This window comes from Rhineura floridana, chromosome 8 (genome assembly GCF_030035675.1).
Source record: "Rhineura floridana isolate rRhiFlo1 chromosome 8, rRhiFlo1.hap2, whole genome shotgun sequence".
Taxonomy (NCBI): domain Eukaryota; kingdom Metazoa; phylum Chordata; class Lepidosauria; order Squamata; family Rhineuridae; genus Rhineura; species Rhineura floridana.
In genome coordinates this window covers 128,609,248-128,632,165 of record NC_084487.1, presented here as the reverse complement: position 1 = coordinate 128,632,165, position 22,918 = coordinate 128,609,248, and the positions used below count along the sequence as shown (strand labels likewise).

General features: G+C 40.8%; 1 protein-coding gene across 2 annotated transcripts in view; it reads left to right on the top strand.

The window, feature by feature from the left end:
• LOC133363192 (zinc finger CCCH-type antiviral protein 1-like) overlaps positions 1-22,016 on the top strand; it is a 48,804-nt gene extending 26,788 nt beyond the window's left edge. For both annotated transcript variants that reach the window (XM_061582477.1, XM_061582476.1), the window contains exons 8-13: positions 2,244-2,364; positions 2,714-2,807; positions 4,490-4,577; positions 12,942-13,072; positions 16,749-16,897; positions 20,812-22,016. In XM_061582477.1, the coding sequence (XP_061438461.1) occupies positions 2,244-2,364; positions 2,714-2,807; positions 4,490-4,577; positions 12,942-13,072; positions 16,749-16,897; positions 20,812-21,095 (867 nt within the window). In that variant the 3' untranslated portion in view covers positions 21,096-22,016. The remainder of the gene's footprint in view (positions 1-2,243; positions 2,365-2,713; positions 2,808-4,489; positions 4,578-12,941; positions 13,073-16,748; positions 16,898-20,811) is intronic.
• Positions 22,017-22,918: the final 902 nt, after the last annotated feature.

Here is a 22,918-nt window from a genome sequence, read left to right as displayed (position 1 = left end):
ATTTGTAGGAATTAACATTGGATACTATTACAAACTGCAGATAAGCCTGCTGGTGTAGTTGAATCCCCAGTACTGTAAACAAGATTGCTTAATACAATTTCATATTTTTACGTTACTTTTAGGTTATTGTCAAATGCATCTCATTTTTTGTTAAATCCCGATTAAGGCAGATTTTTTTATCTGGTTCTAAGACCAGATTAATCAAATGCTTTTTCCTAGTGTGTGGGTGGGGGTGGAGGAAGCTTTGCAACAAGTTAAGCTGTTGGTAATGCTACATACTAGGTTACGGGTTTTTATAGTACCAGTTCTAGAAAGGGAGGGAATTTTGACATTCCTAGACTTATGTTCTGGTAAGAATTGCCAGCGTTTGACACCCCTGAGCCCAAATCCCATCTCCTGAGTGGTGCTGCTTGCCCTTTCCTGATTTGCCAAACTAGTATCACGTAAGAACATTGAAAGCCTGTTGGATTAGGCCAGTGGCCCATCTAGTCCAGCATCCTGTTCTCACATTGGCCAACCAGATGCTTGTGGGAAGCCCACAAGCAGGACTTGAGTGCAAGAGCGCTCTTCACAATTGTGATTCTCTGAACAGGCATTCAGAGACATATTGCCTCTGACAGTAGAGGTAGAATGTAACCATCATGGTGTTACCAATTTTATCTCTTAAATCACCTCTAGGCTCAGTGGGAGTGGCCATTGTGACGTCCTTCCCTGGCACCACTTGTGACGCTCTCACTTGTGGTTACCAGCAGACAGGATAGTCAGGTTTATTCTTGCCCTTTACAGCCCTAGCAACGATCTCAAAAGATCCCACTGCTAGGCAGCACCACCCGACACTCTGTAACCCTTTTAGCCAATAGACTGTGCCTACTCTCTGCCTGGCTATTCCAATACCTTGTGTCAATGGGTATAGGTAATTTGTAAACCCCCCTGTAGCCCCTTGACTCTGAAGCATACAGCCCTGGGTTTCTCTGTGGGACTGGATACATTTTCCTTCGATCCGCCGCTGCCACCATTCGATACAAACTGTTCAGCCTTGGTTACTTTGCTGTTCCCCCTGGTATGTGTATCCCAGCTGAAGGAATCAGGCTTTTATTTAACCAAGAAATATTTATTAAGAATTAGAAATAACAAAGTAAACAAGGCTGCTGACACAAGGTATTGGAATAGCCAGGCAGAAACCAGGCACAGTCTATTGGCTAAAAGGGTTACAGAGTGTCAGGTGGTGCTGCCTAGCAGTGGGATCTTTTGAGATCGGTGCTAGGGCTGTAAAGGGTAAGAACAAACCTGACGATCCTGTCTGCTGGTAACTACAAGTGAGAGTGTCACAGGTGGTGCCAGGGAAGGACGTCACATGTGGTGGCAATGGTGGGATCTTTTGAGATCGGTGCTAGTGCTGTAAAGGGTAAGAACAAACCTGACAATCCTGTCTGCTGGTAGCCACAAGTGAGAGCGTCACAGATGGTGCCAGGGAAGGTCGTCACATGTGGTGGCAGTGGTGGGATCTTTTGAGATCGGTGCTAGTGCTGTAAAGGGTAAGGACAAACCTGACAATCCTTTCTGCTGGTAACCACAAGTGAGAGTGTCACAGGTGGTGCCAGGGAAGGACGTCACATGTGGTGGCAGTGGTGGGATCTTTTGAGATCGGTGCTAGTGCTGTAAAGGGTAAGAACAAACCTGACAATCCTGTCTGCTGGTAGCCACAAGTGAGAGCGTCACAGATGGTGCCAGGGAAGGACGTCACATGTGGTGGCAGTGGTGGGATCTTTTGAGATCGGTGCTAGTGCTGTAAAGGGTAAGAACAAACCTGACAATCCTGTCTGCTGGTAGCCACAAGTGAGAGCGTCACAGATGGTGCCAGGGAAGGACTTCACAGCCATCCCTTTTAATAACTTAGCCTTTTAGAAGGGGAAATCTGGGTTGATACACCACACCACCATAACCTGTCCTGTTGGATGCGATATAATTTTAAGTGTGTTTTTATTTCTTTTATAGAATTCAAATTGTAATACAATGAAATACAATATAAGAAATAAAAGAAGTAATAAAAATTCCACTAAAAATCAGTCTGAATGCTTAATATGGACATGTCATGGACCACCTGAATAGAAGCTTGTGGATCACAGTTTGGGAGCCCCTGACTTAAGCATTTCATTCAAGAATAGAGAAAATACTTAGCTGTGCATGTCCCAATTACTTCCCCATGACTTTACAGGCTACTTTTTCACATTTTCTCTCTACAGGATGGGCAACTCCAGGGTTCTATTTTAAATTCTGATGATCTGGAGAATTTATTCCTAGTAGATCCAAGTGGCAGCATCCCATTCACAGCAGGCTCCCAGCAATATGAGATCAACTTTAAAGGTACTGTTACTTCAACAGGCTGTGATATATTCAAATTTCCCAGAGGCCCAGTGTGTCTTAAGAGATTTGTTGCATCCTTATAGTCCATCGCAAAATTTAATATTGACAGGGAAAATATCCACTTAAAGATTACAATTAGTACGTTAACGAAGACTGCAAGGGGTGCATAGAGAGGCTGCTGCTCTGTTCTTGAATTCTTTTGGAGGTATAAAATCTTTTTATTCAAGTGTGCTTTGGTGGCCAAAGACCAGCTGCTCTTGTTCAGCAACTGTTTCCTGTAAATAAAAGAAGGGAATTGGCTTGCATCCTCTGACCTGCTACATAAAAAACATGTATTTTCTTTTTCAAGATATGACACAGAGAAACGTGCTCTATCAAACCAAGAGAGAGATCCAGAGGCGCCCCAAGTTTGTTTCCTCTGAAGATGTAAAGACAAAGAAAGGGTATAAAATCAGTATTTTTAGCATTTTTGCTTTACAAAGCAGATTATTCGTTGTATAAAATTATCTTTTTTTGTGTGTGAATCCCCCATCTTTCCCCACCACAAGTTTCACATTGTTTATTCATGTTTGTAGCTAACTAATTGCCCTAGATTGGCTGAATAATTTCATCATATGTTTTGGAAGAGCATGCTGCTGTTGGCTACAGGAATGTCTCATTTCTGATTCCCTTATGCTGCTATAAAGTGACTGTGGTTTGTGTAGTTAATGACCATGGTGCCAGAGGACGATTAGAACCTAGGTGCTCAAACCGGGGCCCGGGGGAGGGCAAGGATGAACATAAAGCTTCGGGACAAGTGGGACAGGGTCCTGAGGGTGATTCTTGCTACCCATTGAGGTTTAACTTGCAAACACCAACCATCTTACTTCTTCCAAGGAGGAGGTAACAGACCTATGAGAGTAGAGGATACAAATTTCCAGTAAGGGAAAGTTTAGGCCAGGCAAGCCCCTCCTCTTTCAAGTTGCCCACCCGACTACATATCCTTTGCACTTGTCTGTCTTTCTGGCATTAATAGTTGCTTGACATACAATGTTGAATGGGAGACATTTTTTCCTACATGCATATATCGATGAGGGGAAAATTCCCCTGCTGCTAAAGGCATAAAGTTCTGCCTCTGAGCGAAGAGAGGAATTCATTTTATGCTTATACTATGTACAAATTAAAACATACAATCATCTGTCATGTTTACAAATAAAACAATCTGTAAATAAAAACTTCAGATAATGGGTTGCCCTATTTGCCATTAATTAACTGTAACTACATATGTAACTACTTTTTGTGGAATAAATTTATTTCTAATTTTTCACGTAGTCAAAGCAAAACTATGTAACTTGCAAGGCAGATCTTTGTCCATATCAGCAAGAACTTGCCATCTTGCAGCCTTCCCTATGTTAGGCATTCAACGTAAACTTTCTGCCAAAATGTGTTGCCTTGCGGAGGAGTACAATAGACAATGGAACAGATAATGGGCAAGATCTTCCTAAAACCTACAAATAAAGCCTCCTGAAGACTACAAATACAAATTCAGCTGTTTACATGGATTTCTGTATTCCAGAATCACTACATTAAAGTAGTAGTTAGAAGTATTTGCTAGGAGACAGGAGGGTAATATTGGAGAATGGTGTGTCCTATTTTCCAGGGAGATAACTGAACAGTTTCTAAGGCTAATCTTCGAAGCATGTATTCAACAACATTCTAGACTGGTACATATTTTTAGCAGTCTGGAATATGGACTGTTGAATTTAGTAGGACTCATAAATCCATTTGGTAGGATTTAAATCAATTTAGTTGTCTTCATAAATCCAAGGGTAGCCCTGTCGTGCATGCCCAGGACAAAGATGCCATTCTGGCTGGACTTTTTTGCAGGAGGTGGCAGCAGCTGTGAGGTGCTGCTGGCATCTCATGAAAGGGGTCAGTGATACTAACCAGCCAACTATTTGTGGTTATTAAGAGAAACCAAAATGTATGGGCCCTTTCCAGAGCTCTAGGTCTGTACAGTGGTGTTTGTTCAGTCTTGTCCTACAAAGATAAAGTAATTGGAGGCACAGGGGAAAGATTGCATACGTACAGAGAACAAGCTGCAGTCAAATATGTTCTCTCATTTTTTTATTTTCCATGTAAACAGCCACACGAACCATGTTTCAGCATCTACTCCATCAACAACCTATCCTAACAACTGGGATAAATCAGCACTACCTGCAGTTGGATACAAGGTAAGTGCTTTACTCATGTTTGTTGCAATAAAGGTGGTGACACTTGGATGTCTCTTGAGCGTCATCTGTGTCTAGCAACAAGATTTCCTTCATTTAATGGCAAATGCAATTCAATGTAGACAAATTTAGTGATGCACATTGGAGCAAAAAAATCTAAATTTCACATATATGCTCATAGGGTCTGAACTGGTGGTGACTAACCAGGAATGAGACCTTGGGGTCATAGTGGATAGCTTGATGAAGATGTTGACCCAGTGTGTGACAGCTGTGAAAAAAGCAAATTCCATGCTAGGAATTGTTAGGAAATGAAATGAAATGAAAATAAAACTGCTGATACCATAATGCCATTATACAAATCTACGGTGCGATGGCACTTGGAATACTCTGTACAGTTCTGGTTGCCTCACCTCAAAAATGTATTGCAGAGTTGGAAAGGGTTCAGAAGAGGGCAATCAAGTGTTCCAGGAGATGAGGAAGGGCTGCAGCATTGGGGCTTTTGAGTTTAGAGAAAAGGCGAGTAAGAAGTGACATGATCAGCAACATTTCAAAGCAGTGCCACCCTCCCAGAGAGATCATGCTGAGAGATCAAGGAGGGTCAATAGGGGCACACTCTCTCTTGACAAAGAGATCATACAGGGGGACCAAGGCAGCTTCTATTCCAAAACTGGCCCTAAACTGGCCCTAATCCGGAAGCCTCAGGAGGGGAGAGTGTTCTTGCACTCGGGTCCTGCTTGCGGGCTTCCCCCAGGCACCTGGCTGGCCACTGTGAGAACAGGATGCTGGACTAGATGGGCCACTGGCCTGATCCAGCAGGCACTTCTTATGTTCTTAAATCGTAAGTGAAATTGATCTAAAAAGTCTGTTTCATCTAAGGGAGCCTGGTTCTGGCCTGCAAGCACAGTCCCACATGTTCTTAGAACCCTATTGAATCTTCAAGTAAGCTATGTTATATATGTATTTGTTCTGACATTTTACTCCTGTGTTCCACCATTGTTCCTAGCTGTCAGCATGTTTTTCTTTTGTGAGGAGCAGAGGGGTTTCGGAGTTGCACTATATCCGAAACAGTCTCTCTGTCTTCATTACTTTTATCCACGATGTGTCCCACCCTCCAAGCCATACCAAGCAAGTTTTCTTCATACTCTTTCTCTTACACATCATCATTAAAGTCTTCACAGAGGATTTGTGTTAAACAAGGCAAGGGCGGGGGCGGGGGCAGCGGCTACTGTTTTTTTCTTTGTTGCTGATGGATAATGCCATCTTTTGACAACAAGAGGTGAAATAGAAACTCCCATCAATACGTCAGATGTGCTTCCTGTAGTGTAAATGCAGCGATGAGGAGCCTACAGGCCTAATTAGGCCTGCCAGGCCCCCTCACTTAGCCCACAAGGCCCTTTCAGTCAAGCCATGCTCACCTGCTATGGGGCTGATGCCTGCAAAGTTGTGTGATTTCAATGTGGGTAAAGAAAAATAATCATCTGATGTCCTGTCAAGTGATTGATAGGTGGACAGCCCTGCCCACCTTAGGGATTTGGAAAAGTAAGGATCTGGCCCCCTAGCCAGATCCAGTACCCCACCCATGGTGTAATAGGATGCAATTTCATTTGCCTCTTTGTATGTCTGAGCTGTCTGTCTCATAAAGTCAGTTTTTACTCAATTTACAATGAACCAAATCATTAGATATTCCTGGACTTTCATGAGTTTTAAACTTTCCCCCCCAACATATTTTAATCCAAGGTCCATAGCCCAGCTGTGCTTTCCATTTTAGTGCTCAGATCAATTTAGTGCTTTTTGCTTAGGTGATTTCGTGGTTTGAAATAATAAGTCAGTCAAGTCCTCCTTTAATAGTTTTGTTTGTTTCTGCAACTCCTACCTCCTGGGTTTCGCTTGAGGTTTTTGTTTCAAACTATGTTAGGTCCCATTTCTTTTTTATATTGGAGACCACTTGCATTAATTGCCCTACGTTCCGTTTCTGAAGTCTCCATGGTTTGCTTGTTCTCTTTTGGGTCTGGAGATGTTATTTGGGCAGCAGGTAATAAAGCTCTGGGTTTTAGACTGCCATCCTCTGGTAAAGTAGAATTCTCTCTCTCTTTTTTTTTTGTGTGGTGATGTGGAGAAAATTACCAAATTTTGGGTTGTGCTGCGGCGTGCAAGCTGCTTGGTAAACAGAGAGCAAATTAATATGTACTGCACATGGCAGCTAAACTGTCCCGGAACTTACAGTAATCAGCAAACTAAAATTACTGCATCACACTGTTCTGGGGAGAAAAACTCCTCCAATGTTGAGGGCAGGTGGGCCCTAAAATAAACTTTCTGCCACACATTACATTTTTAGGTATACATTTAAGTTATTCTAAAGTACATAAGCAATGCAAAATGTGAATGTATTGCACATATTTGCAATCATGCATGTCATAGAGATATATTTATCAGGAACTCATGACTGTCTGCAGCTCTCTCTTCAGTGTAGTCGGCAGGAAGCCACTGAGATTTGTGTATCTCGTGTGGAGTGACCAGAGATCCACTCATTTTAGTTTGGTTTTGTAGCCAGCCATTATTGCATAGCAGAGGTTGTCATTGTATACCAGAGCACATTTTGAATTTTGAGGGAGTGCTGATAGCACCAGCCATAAAATGCCTGCCACAGGGGTGTGGCATAATACCAAATGACTACAGTTATTGCTGCTTCTCCCCCAGACAATCTCATGTTTACCATGGGAAGTCAGCTGTGCCTTGCTGGTCCTGATTGTGAAGATACAACTGTTTTCTCCAAACAACCCTGTTTTCCTCAATGCCAATCCTAAACCAAGCCTAGCTTGCCGTTCTGCACCTACTTACCTGGGACTAAGCTCCATTAACACAAAGAGCACAAAAACAGCACTGTAGCTGACCTGTATGTGAATCTTGACTGAAGGAGCACACCTTTTCCCCCTGGATATAATCACGCTAAGACTCTAGGTTCATTACTGGAAATACATAATTGATTGAAAAGAGTTCCTAGTACTATCTAACTAAGGGTAGAGAGACACTCACTATTCTGCCAGTTCAAGAGCGTCTCCACCTCTCTTTTCTGTATAGTATAGGTCATCAGATATCTGGTTGTCCACTGTGGGCAGCAGGATGCTCGACAAAATAGGCCTTTGGTCTGATCCAGTAAGACATTCTTTCTTTTCAGTGACAGTTCTCTGGATGCGTAGAGGACCTGGGGAGGGCAAAGCGTCTTGTGCTTCTCTCATTGCTTATGGCTTGACTGGTGTAGTTAGTCACATTGGGCCAAGTGAAGAAGAAGGTGGGAAGGAGTGAGAAAGTTTAAAGCTGCTGTTTCACTTTCCTCTGTGCCCATCACAATGTGAGAGAAGTGACTTCTTTCACCATGTCCTGTGTACAAGCCAGGGGACTTTGAGAGGGGTCTGGTTGGATTTTAGTGCCTGGCACAGTGACTTGATCCCTCCCCTTTGGAGTTTCTTGTAATGTATGGAGAATACAGGGGAGGGGATCTGTGTGCTCAACATCAGCTGGATTCTAGGGCATGGTATGAAGGCAGATCATCTTACTTTCATAGCGCATCCTGTAGCCTAGAACACCGTTCTTCAACTTTGGGTTCCTGGATGTTGTCGGACTACAACTCATATCAACCCAGGCAACTTAGCCAAAGTCCAAGGATGATGGGAGCTGTAGTCCAGTGCTCGAGGATAACCTTGCTGATGTTAACCAGGCTTGTATCTGGCCAGTGTTTGACCCTGTGTTTATTGCCTTGAGTTCCACGAAAGAAGATGAGATATAAATGTAATAGATCAAATCCAAATAAATCTAAAAATGTGGTTGTTGCTACAAAGGGAAGGAGTAGTTGCTACAGAAGGCCTAAAAATGGCTCTTAGAAAGCTGTAGGATTTCCTCACTTGTTTAAGATTGTTTAAAGATTTTGGTGGATAAACAGTCAAGCATGACCTTGGATATAAGAAATCTTACCATGCAGCTGGATCTTACGCATATTTACTTGGAAGTAAATTTCATTGAATGCAGTGGGGCACTCTTGAGTAAAGTGTACATAGGCTCCAGCATTAATCAGAAGATTTATATCTGTGTGGCCTCGAGTCCCTATCTCTGTACAACAAAACACAATCATGAAATAAGATGCATATATATGCCTCCTCTGGCATAAGATGCATATGACATATATGGCTTCTCTAGGATGAATAACATGGTGAGGGGGTTTGAGAGTGTTGAAAAAGCTGAAAGCAATGCCCTCAGGAGTCTAGACTCCTAGCATGGTCACCCAAGGCGGAATGGTCATTGCTGATACACCAGACTAGGATGCATCAAAACTCAAAGGAAGGCAGTGGTAAACTACCCCTGAATACCTCTTACCATGAAAACCCTATGAACGGAGTATCCAAAATGCAACACAAGATAGTGCTGGAAGATGAGAACCCCAGGTCAGATGACACTCAGCGAGCTACTGGGGAAGAACAATGGACAAGTACGAGTAGTGCTGTGACTAATGACGTCACTTGGTCAAAGCAGAATGGAAGGCCAGAGGCTGATGCGCACAGATGCGAAAGGAGAGTCCGGAGTTGTACGACGCACACAATAGGAACATGGAATGTGAGAAGCATGAACCAGGGAAAGTTAGAAATTGTCAAGCAAGAAATGGAACGCATCAATATTACAAAATTTGGCGTGAGTGAATTAAAATGGATGAGAATGGGACATTTACAAAATATTTTATGCAGGAAATGAGAAATTAAGAAACAGGTTGCTTTAATAGTGAGAAGTGATGTAGCAAAAGTAATTAGGAGCTATAACGCAAGGTCTGAGAGAGTTATATCAATGAGATTTAATGAGAAACCTATTAACAACCATCGGCTATGCTCCAATGGAAAACACAGAAGAAGAGGAATTGGAGAGATTTCACGCAGAACTACATGAAGAAATTGATCACACACCAAAACAAGACGTTCTGATAATTATGGGGACTGGAATGCAAAAGCAGGGAACAGAGAGGAACTAGAAATTGTGGGAAAATAGGGCTTAGGAGATAGAAATGAAGCATGAGACTTACTGAATTCTGTGAAGCCAATAATTTGTTTCTTGCGAAGACATTTTTTGAGCAACCGAAAATACGACTTTACACGTGGACATCACCAAATGGTCAACATAGGAATCATATTGATTATATAATTGGTAGCAGAAGTTCCATACTTTCTGCGAAAACCAGACAGGGGCAGACTGTGGTACAAATCATGAACTGGTCATAACGAAAATCAGAGTAAGGCGAAAGAAGAACAACAAAGCAATCATAATGCCAAAATACAATTTAAATAACATCCCAGAAGAATATAAAGATCAAATACAGCTTTGAGGCTTTAAATTTTGTTGATAGAGAACCAGAACTATGGATTGAAGTCAGAGACATTAGACGAATGCAAAAAGACAATACCACTAGTTAAAAAGAGAGAAAGACTTCAATGGATGGCTGCAGAAACACTTAAAATGGTTCAAGATTAGAAGGAAAGTGAAAGCAAAAAGAGATAGAAACACGGTTAGAACCCTAAATGCAATAATACATTAACTAGTACATAGGGACAAAGAACTATTACAATAGTTACTGTATAGAAATAGAAGAGGACAACAAAAAGGGTAGAACAAGACCCCTATTCCAAAAGATTAGAGAAATGAAAGGGAAATTCAGACCATGAGTAGGGATGTTGAATAATCAACAGGGGAACACACTGACTGACCGACATGAAATAAAAGGAAGATGGAAGCAATACGCTGAAGAACTCTATAAAAGAGATGCAAGGATGACATTCATTCACGGAGGAACCATATGATGAAGAACCAGAAATTTTAGAATCTGAGGTGAAAGTTGCTCTTAAAATACTTGGAAGAAACAAATCACTAGGAACAGGTGGCATGCCAACAGTTGCTACAAGTTACTGATACCGAATCTGTCCAAATTCTGACAAAAATTTGTCAACAAATATGGAAAACTGAACAATGGCCCACAGACTGGAAGCATTCAATATATATCTCAATTCCAATGAAAGGGGATCCTTTTGCCTATTGCCTTAATATCCCATGCAAATAAAGTAATCCTCAAGATTCTACCATATATGGAGTGCAAAATGCCTGATGTCCAAACAGAATTTAGAAAGGGAAGAGAGGTACCAGAGATCATATTGCAAACATACGTTGGATGATGGAACAGACCAAGGAATTTCAGAAGAAAATTACCCTGTGTTTTATAGATTACAGCAAAGCCTTTGATTGTGTAGATCATGAAAAACTATGGAATGCTTTAAAAGAAATAGGGGTGTCACAGCATCTGATTGTCCTGATGCGCAACTTATACTCTGGACAAGAGGCTACTGTAAGGACAGAATATGGAGAAACCAATTGGTTCCCAATTGGAAAGGGTGTGACACAGGGGTGTATTTTATCATCCTATTTGTTTAATCTATTCGCAGAACATATCATACGGAAAGTGGGATTGGACCAAGATGAAGGAGGGATATTGGAGGGAGAAATATCAATAATTTAAGATATGCAGACAATACCATACTAGTAGCAGAAACCAGTAATGATTTGAAGCAAATGCTGTTGAAAGTTAAAGAGGAAAACACAAAAGCAGGACTACAGCTGAACATCAAGAAGACTAAAGTAATGAGAACAGAAGATTTATGTAACTTTAAAATTGACAATCAGGACATAGAACTTGTCAAGGATCGATACCTTGGCACAGTCACTAACCAAAATAGAGATAATAAATTAGAAGAAGGCTAGGACTGGGGAGGGCGGCTATGAGAGAACTAGAAAAGGTCCTCAAATGCAAAGATGTATCACTGAACACTAAAGTCAGAATCATTCAGACCATGGTGTTCCTGATCTCTATGTAGGGATGTGAAAGTTGGACAGTGAAAAAAGCAGATACAAGGAATAACAACTCATTCGAAATATGATGTTGGAGGACAATTTTGCATCGACCACGAAAAAGACAAATAATTGGGTGTTAGAAGAAATGAAACCAGATCTGTCACTAGAAGCAAAAATGATGAAACTGAGGTTATCCTACTTTGGACACATCATGAGAAGACATGATTCACTAGAAAAGACAATAATGCTGGAAAAACAGGAGTAGAAAAAGAGGAAGGCCAAACAAGAGATGGATTGATTCCATAAAGGAAGCCACAGACCTGAACTTACAAGATCTGAACAGGGTGGTTCAGGACAGATGCTCTTGGAGGTCACTGATTCATAGGGTCGCCATAAGTCCTAATCGACTTGAAGGCACATAGCAACAACAACATGACATATATTGGGTATAATTGCATGATGGATGCTGGTAAACAGATACGCAGGGGAATTGTGGCAGAGAGAAGGTAAAGAGGATAGGGTTAAATTGATCGTATATAACGTATATAAATTTAATAAATAATAATATAATAATAATAATCTCCAAATAGGACAATCTGGTAGCAGCAGCAGCATTATTACTTTATTGCTTTCCAAGTAGAACTAGTAGCCTCTCATCTCTGAAGTAAAAAAGAAATCAGGAATTCAGAAGCATCTGGATAATAATGTTTGGTAATATACAGATTTACACATAATACATAAGAAATATTGAAAAATATATTTAACATCAATTTAGAATTATCTCAAAAGTTTAAGTATTAAAGATATTTACTTTTAAGATTTTTATTGTTGGTATTTAAACCCACAGCATCTAGCTACAATCTATTGTAGTCAGTGTTGAAAGTGTGTGGTTTCATGCATATGTGTTTGAGCTGTGAACAGTTAAAAGAACAATGGGAAAAGGTTATGTAAAAAATATTCAAAGCTATTATTATTCATTGCCTTTAAACTCTTAAAAGATTAATACTTCTATATTACTTCAGTACATTGAGTAAGGAATCACTTACTAGCTGCTAAAATGTTACTAGCTGCAAAATGGCGTACTCCCACAATTCCTACAGTACAAGAATGGCTTAATAAAGCGTGACACATTACAATGATGTCTAACAAAAAATGTACAATTGAGAGAAAGGAAATAGAAAAAGGAACAGTTCAAAAGTTCTGGTCTGTTTTCATGACATTTATGAAACAAGTTAAAATTGAAGTATTTGATGCTTCCTTGGTGCTGAAATGAAAGAATAAGGTAGGATGTAATATTTTAGGAGTGAGATGTGGTTAATGATTACAGTAAATAGTGAAAATCTGTATTAAATATTATTCTGTATCATTCTAGTATTTTGTATACATTTTAATTCAGTAGATTCTTTAAAAAATGGCAAACACAGTGGGCCATTTTTTTCTGGAGCCATAGGAATAACTTTATTCAGTGCCTTGTGATATCTTTCGTTTTAGGCTGTTGAACTCATCAAAATGTCTCCTGAATATACTAAGATTGAGAATCTCTTTCAAAAGACAATGAAAGAGTTTGTCATCCAGAGAATAACGAGAATTCAGAATCCATCCCTCTGGCAAATATTCCAGTGGTTTGTATCCATTTTATTACATTATCCCATTCATCAATGCAAGGGAAGTTTGAAGACCAAACTAGATTTATTAGTATTTATTGAAGGAAGTTTTTGAGTACATGATCAGGAGTAGGAAATGAAGGCAGGCTGGTTAACTGTTTCCTTCCTGCTGGGCCCATTCAAAATACTCATTTTCCAGAAGTTTTCTCATTCATAGCAGTAAAAATATAGAATGAAAAGAACTTAGAGAATGCAGTTTTGAGAAGACAAAACAGTGGGAGGGGAAATACTAATCATTTCTCCACTTTGGTTCTTTTTCCCAATTTGCCAGCTTAAGAACATAAAATGACCCTGCTGGATCAGGCCAGCGGCCCATGTAGTTCAGCATCCTCTTCTCACAGTGGCCAGATTCTTATGGGCCACATGGTGGTAGCCCTCTATGTGTGGAATGCTCTCCCCCTTTTTGTCCTCACAACATGAGGTAGGCTAAGTTTAAAGATAGTGATTAGTTGAGTGAACTTCATGGCTGCATGGGATTATGAACCTCGTCTGCGCCCAACACTGTATCCACTACACAACACTGTCTGCCTGCTGCCCATGTCCAAGAACGTAAGAAGAGCCTGCTGGATTAAGCTAGAGGCCCATCTAGTCCAGCATCCTGTTCTCACTTTGGCCAACCAGGTGCAAGCAAGACCTGAGTGCGATAGCGCTTTCTCCACTTGCGATTCCCACCATTCAGAAGCATACTACCTCTGATGGTGGAGATAGAACATAGTCATTGTGGCTAGTAGCCATTGGTAGCCATATCCTCCAGGAATTTGTCCAGCCTTCTTTTAAATCCATCCAAGTTGGTAGCCATCACTGTTACTCTTTGTTCTCTCCATTTGGACAAGACTTCCATTTTTTGAGGGGCTCCTTCTTGACTCTAATTGCTTTGACCATGCTGGCATCCTCTTGGCCCTGGTGATACCTTTCCTGATCAGCGGTATACACTCCAGTTTAACTTCTAATAGTGTCTGTAAACAACTCCCAGGCATTTTGGAGAGTGTTGACTCTCTTGACTTTGCCTTTCAGCTTCCTTTTTACCACCACCACCCCATTTTGGAGAAGTTTAGTATTTTGAAGTAAAATGTATTGATTTTTCTTGGCAGTTAGCCATTTGTGTGTGTATATATATATATAAATTTAATAGCACTGTGGTCACTGCTCCCAATAGGTTCAACAACACATCTCGCATCAGGTCCTGGTTGCCACATGAGGTTAAGTCCAGGGTTGCCATCCTTCTGGCCAGTTCCATGACCAACTGTTCTAGGGCACAGTCATTTAGGGTATTTAGAAATTTTACATTTATCATGACAGGAAAACGTGTAGCCAGCGTATGTGAGAGTAGTTGGTCACCCATTACTACAGCATTTCCTCTTTTGAATGCTTCCTTCATTTTACTCAAGATCTGCCTAAGCATTTTGATCAGGATGACAGTAGCACATCCCCAGTATTAAATTGCTCTTGGGGACCCAGAATCATCACCCACAATGATTCTGTGGAGGAGTCTGTCCCTTCTAGGATTTCTAGCTTGTTGGATGCAATGCCCTCTCTGACATACAGAGTGACACCAACTCCTGTACATCCTTCCCTGGCCTTCCTGGTTCTCTCCATCCCACCAGATTTCCATTATGCTCACTACATCGATGCTGTCCTCTAAGACCAAGCTCACCAGTTTATCCATCTTGGCTCAGAGGCTTGGCATACAGGGTCTTTCTTCAAGTGTCTTTGGTACTTATGTTTTGGCCTGTGGTGCTTTGGCCTCTCTGAACTGCTATCCCATGCCCCTGCATCCACAGTGCCTAGTTCTACACCTTCATCGATTTTTTCATCTCCATCCCGGGGGGGGAGATTTGTTCTGAATTGGACCTTCCTCAGCTTCTGTGGGCTTCCCCCCCCATTAGTTTCAAACTGCTCTACTACCTTTTTTATTTCAAACACCCGGCAGTCTGGTTCCCCTCACTCAAACTTCTTGCAGTTTGAACGGCAGAAATCCCGACTATAAGCAGATTTATACATGCATCTCCTGTGTAAGATCCAGCTGGCGCTGATAGCTTGTATCTTAATGCAGTTTGGCAGGGTCTCTTAAGCTTCTTGGGTCAAAAAGCAACAGGTTTTCAGGCAAAAATGGATATCTCAGTAAAATCCACTCATCCTGGTTCTAGACACAGGGACACTATCAAAAACAAAACAGAAGGGAATTGATGTAGACGAGTGGTCTCAAAACATTTCCCCCCTACAGACCGTTTGAGAATTGCTGAGGGTTTTGCTCGATCACTTAAATTATTTTTCTGCCTGTTGTAGCAATTGTAATGCACTGTGACAGATGCTGTGTGAATTTTAATTGTATTTTTACAGACGTGCTGCAAACCACCTGAATGAAGTTTGTGAACCACTGGTGGTCCACAGACCAGTGTGAGAACCCCTGCTTTTAGTATCAATAAAGAATATAGTCAGGGCATTGAACTCAGAATCTGTTTTCACAATCAGTAGCCAGCTCATTTTTCAGATCACCTCTCTTAGTCTACTTGCATGAGCAGTGCAACATGGAGTATCAGTCATATTAGATTGCATTTTAATAACACTGTAGCTAACAGACTGAATTATCAATCAGAAAGTCCCTGGGTTGAATCTTGCTTCAGTTATAATGGGAATAATAATACAGGCTAACCTTGTATAGTTTTTGCAAGAATTACAAAGGAATGTATGTGAAGAATTTTCAGCACTTCTAAAACGTACTGTAAATGCTAAGTGGTCTTTTCCACGAACAGGAAAAATGCAACTTGTGATTTTCCTGTTGTGATTTTCCTATTAATGGAAAAGAAGCTGCAATCTCAAAGTAGGCCGAGAGCTCAATAAAAACCAGACATATGATTATTTATTTGCACAAGTGAGCTCACAACCATCTCACAGCTTTCTGTCTTCTTTCAAAAACATCTACAAAGATATGCTCAAAGGTTTAGGGGTGGGATGCCTCTTTGAAATCTCAGAATCCAGAGTGGTTGCTGAATAAGGTTCACAGCTGGTGGATTAAATGTCCTGCAGACTTAGTTTCTTGCCCCACCCCATGACTGGCACAGTGAATATAAATTATTCAAAATAATAAAAATTGCAGAATAAATTGTATCAATGAATTTTGCTTGACTAATTTATGCAAGTTGCAGAATCAAGTTGCTCTTAGTACAGTATTTGAATTAAGAATTGATGCAGAACTGGAAGTGTCTCACTTTCCAAGAATCTTTTCCAGTTGCTGATGGAATGAAGCATATATCTGAATGTTCCAATGTATCATGGTTACTAATATATGGGGAAAATATTTTGGTTTAAAAAAAGTTAAAATAAGCCACTCTTGTGGTGTCAGCTCGATGATGAACTTTTATCTATGGTCAGCTGAATTTTCTCAGTGTTTTCCATTTATTGTAGTTACCTCTCCAGCTCCCTATTATACCAAGGGTCTGGTGAGAAGAGGGTGTTTAGGAGTGATCATGTGTGCTGTCTGAGTCATCTGCCTGTCTTCCACAGAGAGGTCAGGACATTGATAGGAGCACCCATTAGTCTCATGGGGCAGATCATCCTAATATGCCAGTAGAGGGCAATGGCTTCTGCCTGCCTAAAAGTCAATAGGAGGTGAGAAATATTTGTTTTATACTAGGCAAAAAGAACAAATGAAGAAGAAAAGTGGACAGGCCATAGATGAGAGACTCCTGTTCCATGGGACTACTTCTTCTAGCTTAGAAGCCATCTGTAATGACAACTTTGATTGGAGAATCTGTGGGACCAATGGGACAGTCTTTGGAAAAGGTATGTAGGATGAATGGTAAATGAGGTAGCAGCAAGCTCATTGTACAACCCCACCCCCCAAACGTCTTTGTAGTTTCCAGGAAAGAAAAGTATATGTGTGGGAAATTGATCTTAATCTGATGATCATTTTATGATATATAACTGAAATAGGGCTAATGGCCAGGCATAAATAAAAACTTGTTAACATACCATTCAGGAGAGTGATGCGAGTGCTAACTTCACCTCTCTATTTAACTGCCATTCATTTTTCACTTAAACATTATGGAAATTCAAGGATAAATTAAAAAAATAGTGAATGAAGGTATATCTTTGGATTGTATCCAGCTTATTCAGAATAGATCCACTGAAACCAATGGATTTCACTAACTTAAATCCATTGATTTTAATTAGTCAGAGTATGACTGGGGTTTTATCCAACTATTTCATCATTGTAAGACCTTAATATAAGATTCCAGTTGCACCTTTAAAAACTAACTGAATTTATTGAAAGGGTATTAGCTTTCATAGGCTGAGATTCATCAGATGCAAAAATTGAATGGTGGGCAACATGCGAGACAAATCAATTAATGGAATGTTTGCACTCAGTCTTCCAAGGGGTAGCACCGACAACTGTACATCAGGAGCTGCAGTGTATAAAATCAGAAGTACGTCTCTTAGCTTGTATCATTCCAGAGGATATCAGTCTCCTCTCAAGCCTTTGATACAGATATTTGACTAAACTCTTGTCCTTCTACCTCATGCTCCATCTCGCTGTAATAAAATAATTTTGTCTCGAATATTGCTTAGTAAGTTTATTGAGAATCGCAATCCAGCATAGTGCTCTGAGCCTAAAGGACTGAAAGAAGATCCCAGGATTTCTTTTGCATACCCATCACTGCACATCATGAAAGTGTAACTTTCAAGAGTGCTTTCTTTGTGTCGTGTCCTTCCTGTAAAAAGCTTGGGGTGTTGTTCATGGGTGTTATCCCATTGGATCCTCACTACAACACTGAACTAAGTTAGGCAGACAGACAATGACAGGCTCAAGGTATTCTAGTGAGCTTCATGGATGAGTTCAGAATTTGAACCCATGTCTCCCTGATACAAGTTCAAGATCTACAACAGTCTTCTGGACAACATTGGCTTTCAAATCTATCTGGATTACTATGATTTCCTTTCAGCAATGTGCATCTTCTCTTTGCTTATATTAAATCACAAAATCACTCAATACTTCATGCAATGGTTTTCCTCATATTTAAATATAGGTGCAATGCCCTTAGATATTTTATTATGTAATTGCCATTGACCATGGTCTTGCACAGCTAACTAATTTCAGTGAGGTTTGTGCAGGACAGCATTGCAGGAAAATATGCCCTATAATATTTTCTTCACTTGCTTTAAAATGGGTGATATCTAACATAATTGGCTCAGGCTTGTAGGAGATCCCTAGAGCACCGTCAAATTACCGCTTGTGGGATCGGTTTTAGTGGTTGCAGCTTCAGAACTTGGACAGGACACTTGCAGTGGTGAGGCCACTTACATGCCCTTTTGATCTCTGCCCATCATGGGCAGTAAAATCTTGATAGGAGGGAATAGACTGGATAGGTCCAGGGAGTAGTCGGTGCCCACCGCCTTAAAGAGGTGATGGTGCAGTCCTTCATGAAGAGGGTCTTCCTGGATCCAGAGGTTTTGGAAAACTACCATCCAGTCTCTAATATTCTCTTCTTGGGTAAGGAGATCAAGATGGTGGTGGCCAGCCAGCTGCAGGTGTGCCTGGAGGAAGCAGATTATCTAGATCCATTCAGGCCTGGTTTTGGTACCAAAACAGCCTTGATGACCTCTGTCAGGAGAGAAACAGGAGGAGGGTGTGACCCTGTTGGTTCTCCTTGATCTCTCAGTGACTTTTGACAATATTGGCCACAGTGCTCTTCTGGAGTGACTCAAAGAGGTGGGAGCTGGAGGCACTGTATTATGGTGGTTCCACTCCTACCTGCAGGGTTCCTATCAGAAAGTAGTACTCAGCTACATGGATTTAGGACAGTGGGTCCCACAAGGGTCCATTCTGTCTGCTGTGCTATTTGAAATCTATAAGAAACTGTTGGAAGCTGTCATCTGTGGATTTTGGAGCATGGTGCCATCATGCAGCTCTATCTCTCCATTCCATCTAAATCAGGAGAGGCTGTGAAGGTGTTGGATAGGTGTCTGGAGATAGTGATGGACTGGATGGGGGTCAATAAACTGAAGCCAAATCCCAGTAAGATGGAAATCCTCTGTGTGATTTCTGTGTCGGGAATTAGGTGAAAGACCTGTTCTGGCAGGGGTTGCACTCTCCGTGAAGGAACAGGTTTGTAGCCTGGGAGTAGTGGGTTCCAACTTGTCTCTAGAGTTGCACATGGCTTCTGTGGCTAGGAGCGCTTATGCCCAGCTTAGAGTGATTCACCAGCTTCAGCCATTCCTAGACCATAGTCTGGCCTCAGTTGTCCATGCTCTGGTGACCTCCTGTCTAAACTACTGTAATGCACTGTATATGGAGCTGTCCATAAAGACAGCCCGAAGGCTGCAGCTAGTGCAGAATGCAGTTGCTAGGCTGGTAGGAGGGGCAGCCTGACGGGGCTATATGTCACTTGTCCTGAAAACACTGCAATGGCTTCCAGTGAGCTACCAGGCCAAATTCAAATTGTTAGTACTAGCATACGAAGCCCTAAATGGCTTGGCCCCAACTACCCAAAAGAGTGCCTTCCCCAATATCTATCATCATGGACTCTATGATTGGCAAGTGGGGATTTGGTGGTGGTGCTGCCCCTGGGGTTTGCTCAGTTGGCATAAACCTGTGACAGAGCCTTTTCAGTGGTGGTTCACCATTTGTGGAATTCCCCTCCCCCCAGTGAGGTGCATCTGTTCCCCTCATTATTGACTTTCAGGATGAAGTTAAAACATTCCTGTTTACCCAGGCATTTGATGGCTGTTCCTGGCAACCCTGAAATCACTGGTTGAATGTTTTAATTGTTTTTAGAATGCCTTCTAAAGAGTTTTTTATTGTGTGCCCCCCCCCCGCTCCTTCAGGAGGAAGGGTGGGATATAAATTGAATGAATGAATAAAATCAGTCATACTTGGAGTCATCCCACTGAAATCAATAGACTTAAGTGAATTCATTAGCTTACTATTTATTTATTTCATTTATAGTTTTATACAATAAAAAAGTCTCAAAGCAACTCAACAAAATAAAATACTGTACATGGAAACAATTTAAACCATAAAAATTAAAATGACAATGCTAAATCCATAAAATGCTCTAGCAATATATTAACAATGACCAAGTCCTACCTAACCCAAGATGAACACCAATGTAGGAGGAAACATTCACTGAAGCCTTTGTTTAACAGAAAGACCTTAGCCTGGTGACTAAGGTGGCACCAGGCATGTCTGCCTCAGAACATTCCACTGAAAAGACGCATTCTTATATAGCCACCCTCCAACACCTCCCTGAGGTGGAACGCACAAAGAAAGGTCTCTAGCAAGGAACACAGGGTTTGGGCTGGTTTATATGGACATAGGCAGTCTACTCTTATACTAGGAATGACTCCACTCTGTCATAGCTCAATATTGCCCTATATTTATATAATACTTTCGCAAACGGTGTCAAGGCAGCTTATAAATCTACTAAATCAACATTTACAATATTCATTTAAAATATGAGGACTATTACTGCATGGAATACAAAGTACTGATTGTTCTCAACACAGGAAAAGCCTTCATGTAATTACCTTTTCGTTTATCTTTTTGCCAGACTTGGCAGAATTGCTTGTGGTTTTAAACTCCTTCAGCTGCGTAAAGTGTCAGTTGTCAAAATGAGTGTCAAATCTATTTAACTGCAGTCAACTATATCTTCCATCGAGTTAGCATTTTGAATTTTTCTTCTCTTGCTTCTTTGTAGGAAGCTACTTTGCCAGAGATGCACAGTATTCCAACAACTACTGTAAGCGTAATGCAAAAGTGAAGACTATGTTTGTGGCTCAGGTTCTGGTTGGCGATTTTGTTATAGGGAATGCAACGTACACTCGTCCCCCAGCTAAATCAGTTGACATGGTCCACTGTTACGACAGCTGTGTGGATAACCTAGTAGACCCATCGATTTTTGTCATCTTTGAGAAGCATCAAATTTATCCTGCATATTTAATCTATTACAGTGAAGAAGAAAAAAAATGCGTGTTATCATAGACAACTGGAAAGCATTATAATTGCAGTTATGTCTATAATTTTAAGTGCTAAAGTCTTATTTTGTAACAAATCAGATTTTAGGGAAGCAATAGATCTCTTCAAATAACTAAGAAATGTTGAATCATTGCTGTAGAGAAAGACATGAAGCGGATATTTTGTTTTTATCTATAGCGGTATTAAAAGACGTTGCATGAAGATTTTAGGGAAGCAATAGATCTCTTCAAAGAAATGCTGAATCATTGCTGTTGAGGAAGATAGGAATTAGATAGTAAATTTTTAGCAGTGTTAATGGACACGGCATGAAGAAAATAGATAGCTGAACAATTCATTATAGAATTCAAAGTTGTGAAAATGACAGCATTTTACATTATGTATCTTACTGATTTCATACGTTGAGTTAAAATGCAAGTTAAGCATTGCTTGAATCGGTTAACTTTTAAAGTACGTTTTTTATGGATGGATGTTTAATACATCAAATGAGGTAGGACAAACTGATACAAATATTTTCTGTCCTACTAGACGGATTTTAATCTGCGTTGTACCAAAGATATATTCTGAATGGTTGTATCAAAATATACTGCTGTTCACTCTGGCACAGAACAACTTTCTGTCAAGCATAAGACTTGGCTGGTTGTGATATTCTCCGTTTCGTTGGCCTAGCAAGTGCTGCGAAAATTAATCGGCAATGTCAGAACGATGGCAAAAGTTCTCTTTTCTGTTTTAGCTTGATGTGACACAATGATGTGTCTATGCATAATTCAACATGAAACACAGTTTTCTGGTAATTATCAGAGCAGATGATTTTTGGCATGAAACAACATTTTGTCCAAAGACAACTTGGCTTCACTAAGCAACCCTGGTCGAATGTATAATAAGACTATTCTCGGTTTTCAATTTTAATAAAATCATTTGAAATTATAATTATGTTGTTCTGTTAATATCTGTGAGAGGTACAACTTTGCAAATGTACTGAACCAGTTTGCAGGAGAGATGTTTCTAGCCCTTTGGGCTAAGTACTCATGAGTATCCCTCTGTTTGCACCAAAGGCGCTCAATCATCTGTGCATGCTCCAAGCGTTAAAAAATAAAGAACTAGGGGAGTGCACCCCACAATAACAAATTAGGCCACTCCAAATCATAAACCCACACATCCAGGCGAGTGCCTTCTATAAAAAGGCATTGAATTATCTGACCCAGTGCTTCGTTTTTCCCACAGAACACTGTCAAATATGGCATACTCATACTAACAGCCAATATATAAATAACAGTGCCATCTCATAGAGGATATTCTCCTGCATGTGTGGTGTGATTTGGGGGTGGCCCAAACCTTATTTTGGCTGCTATTAGCATAGTATGTGCACAAGCAAAGCAGATATGATTCAATGCTATCTCAAAGAGAATGCTCTTGGATGTGTTAACTAGGAAGCTGTGTGTTGAGGTGGGATGTGCATAGGCATGGCTGGTGTGCATGAACATACAAAGATAGGCGTGTGTATGTGAATGGCTGGGTGGGTGTTTGTGGATGGGTATAGGTAAGGGGTGTGTGTGTGTGTATGATTGGGCATGGATGGTGGGATGTGTATATGGAGATGAACACATGGGGAAGGGGGATTTGTGAAGGAGACAACCAGGGAGATGGGGAAGAGAGATATGTTCTTGTTGTGTCCATATTAGGTGTTTAAGAGGAGTCTTAGTAAGGAGGAACATGGGTGAGGCCACCCTCACTTTCAGTGATCATGTGTCATACTTTGGACACATAATGACAAGACACTATTCGTTAGAAAAGACAATAATGCTTGGAAAAACATGAGGGAGTAGAAAAAG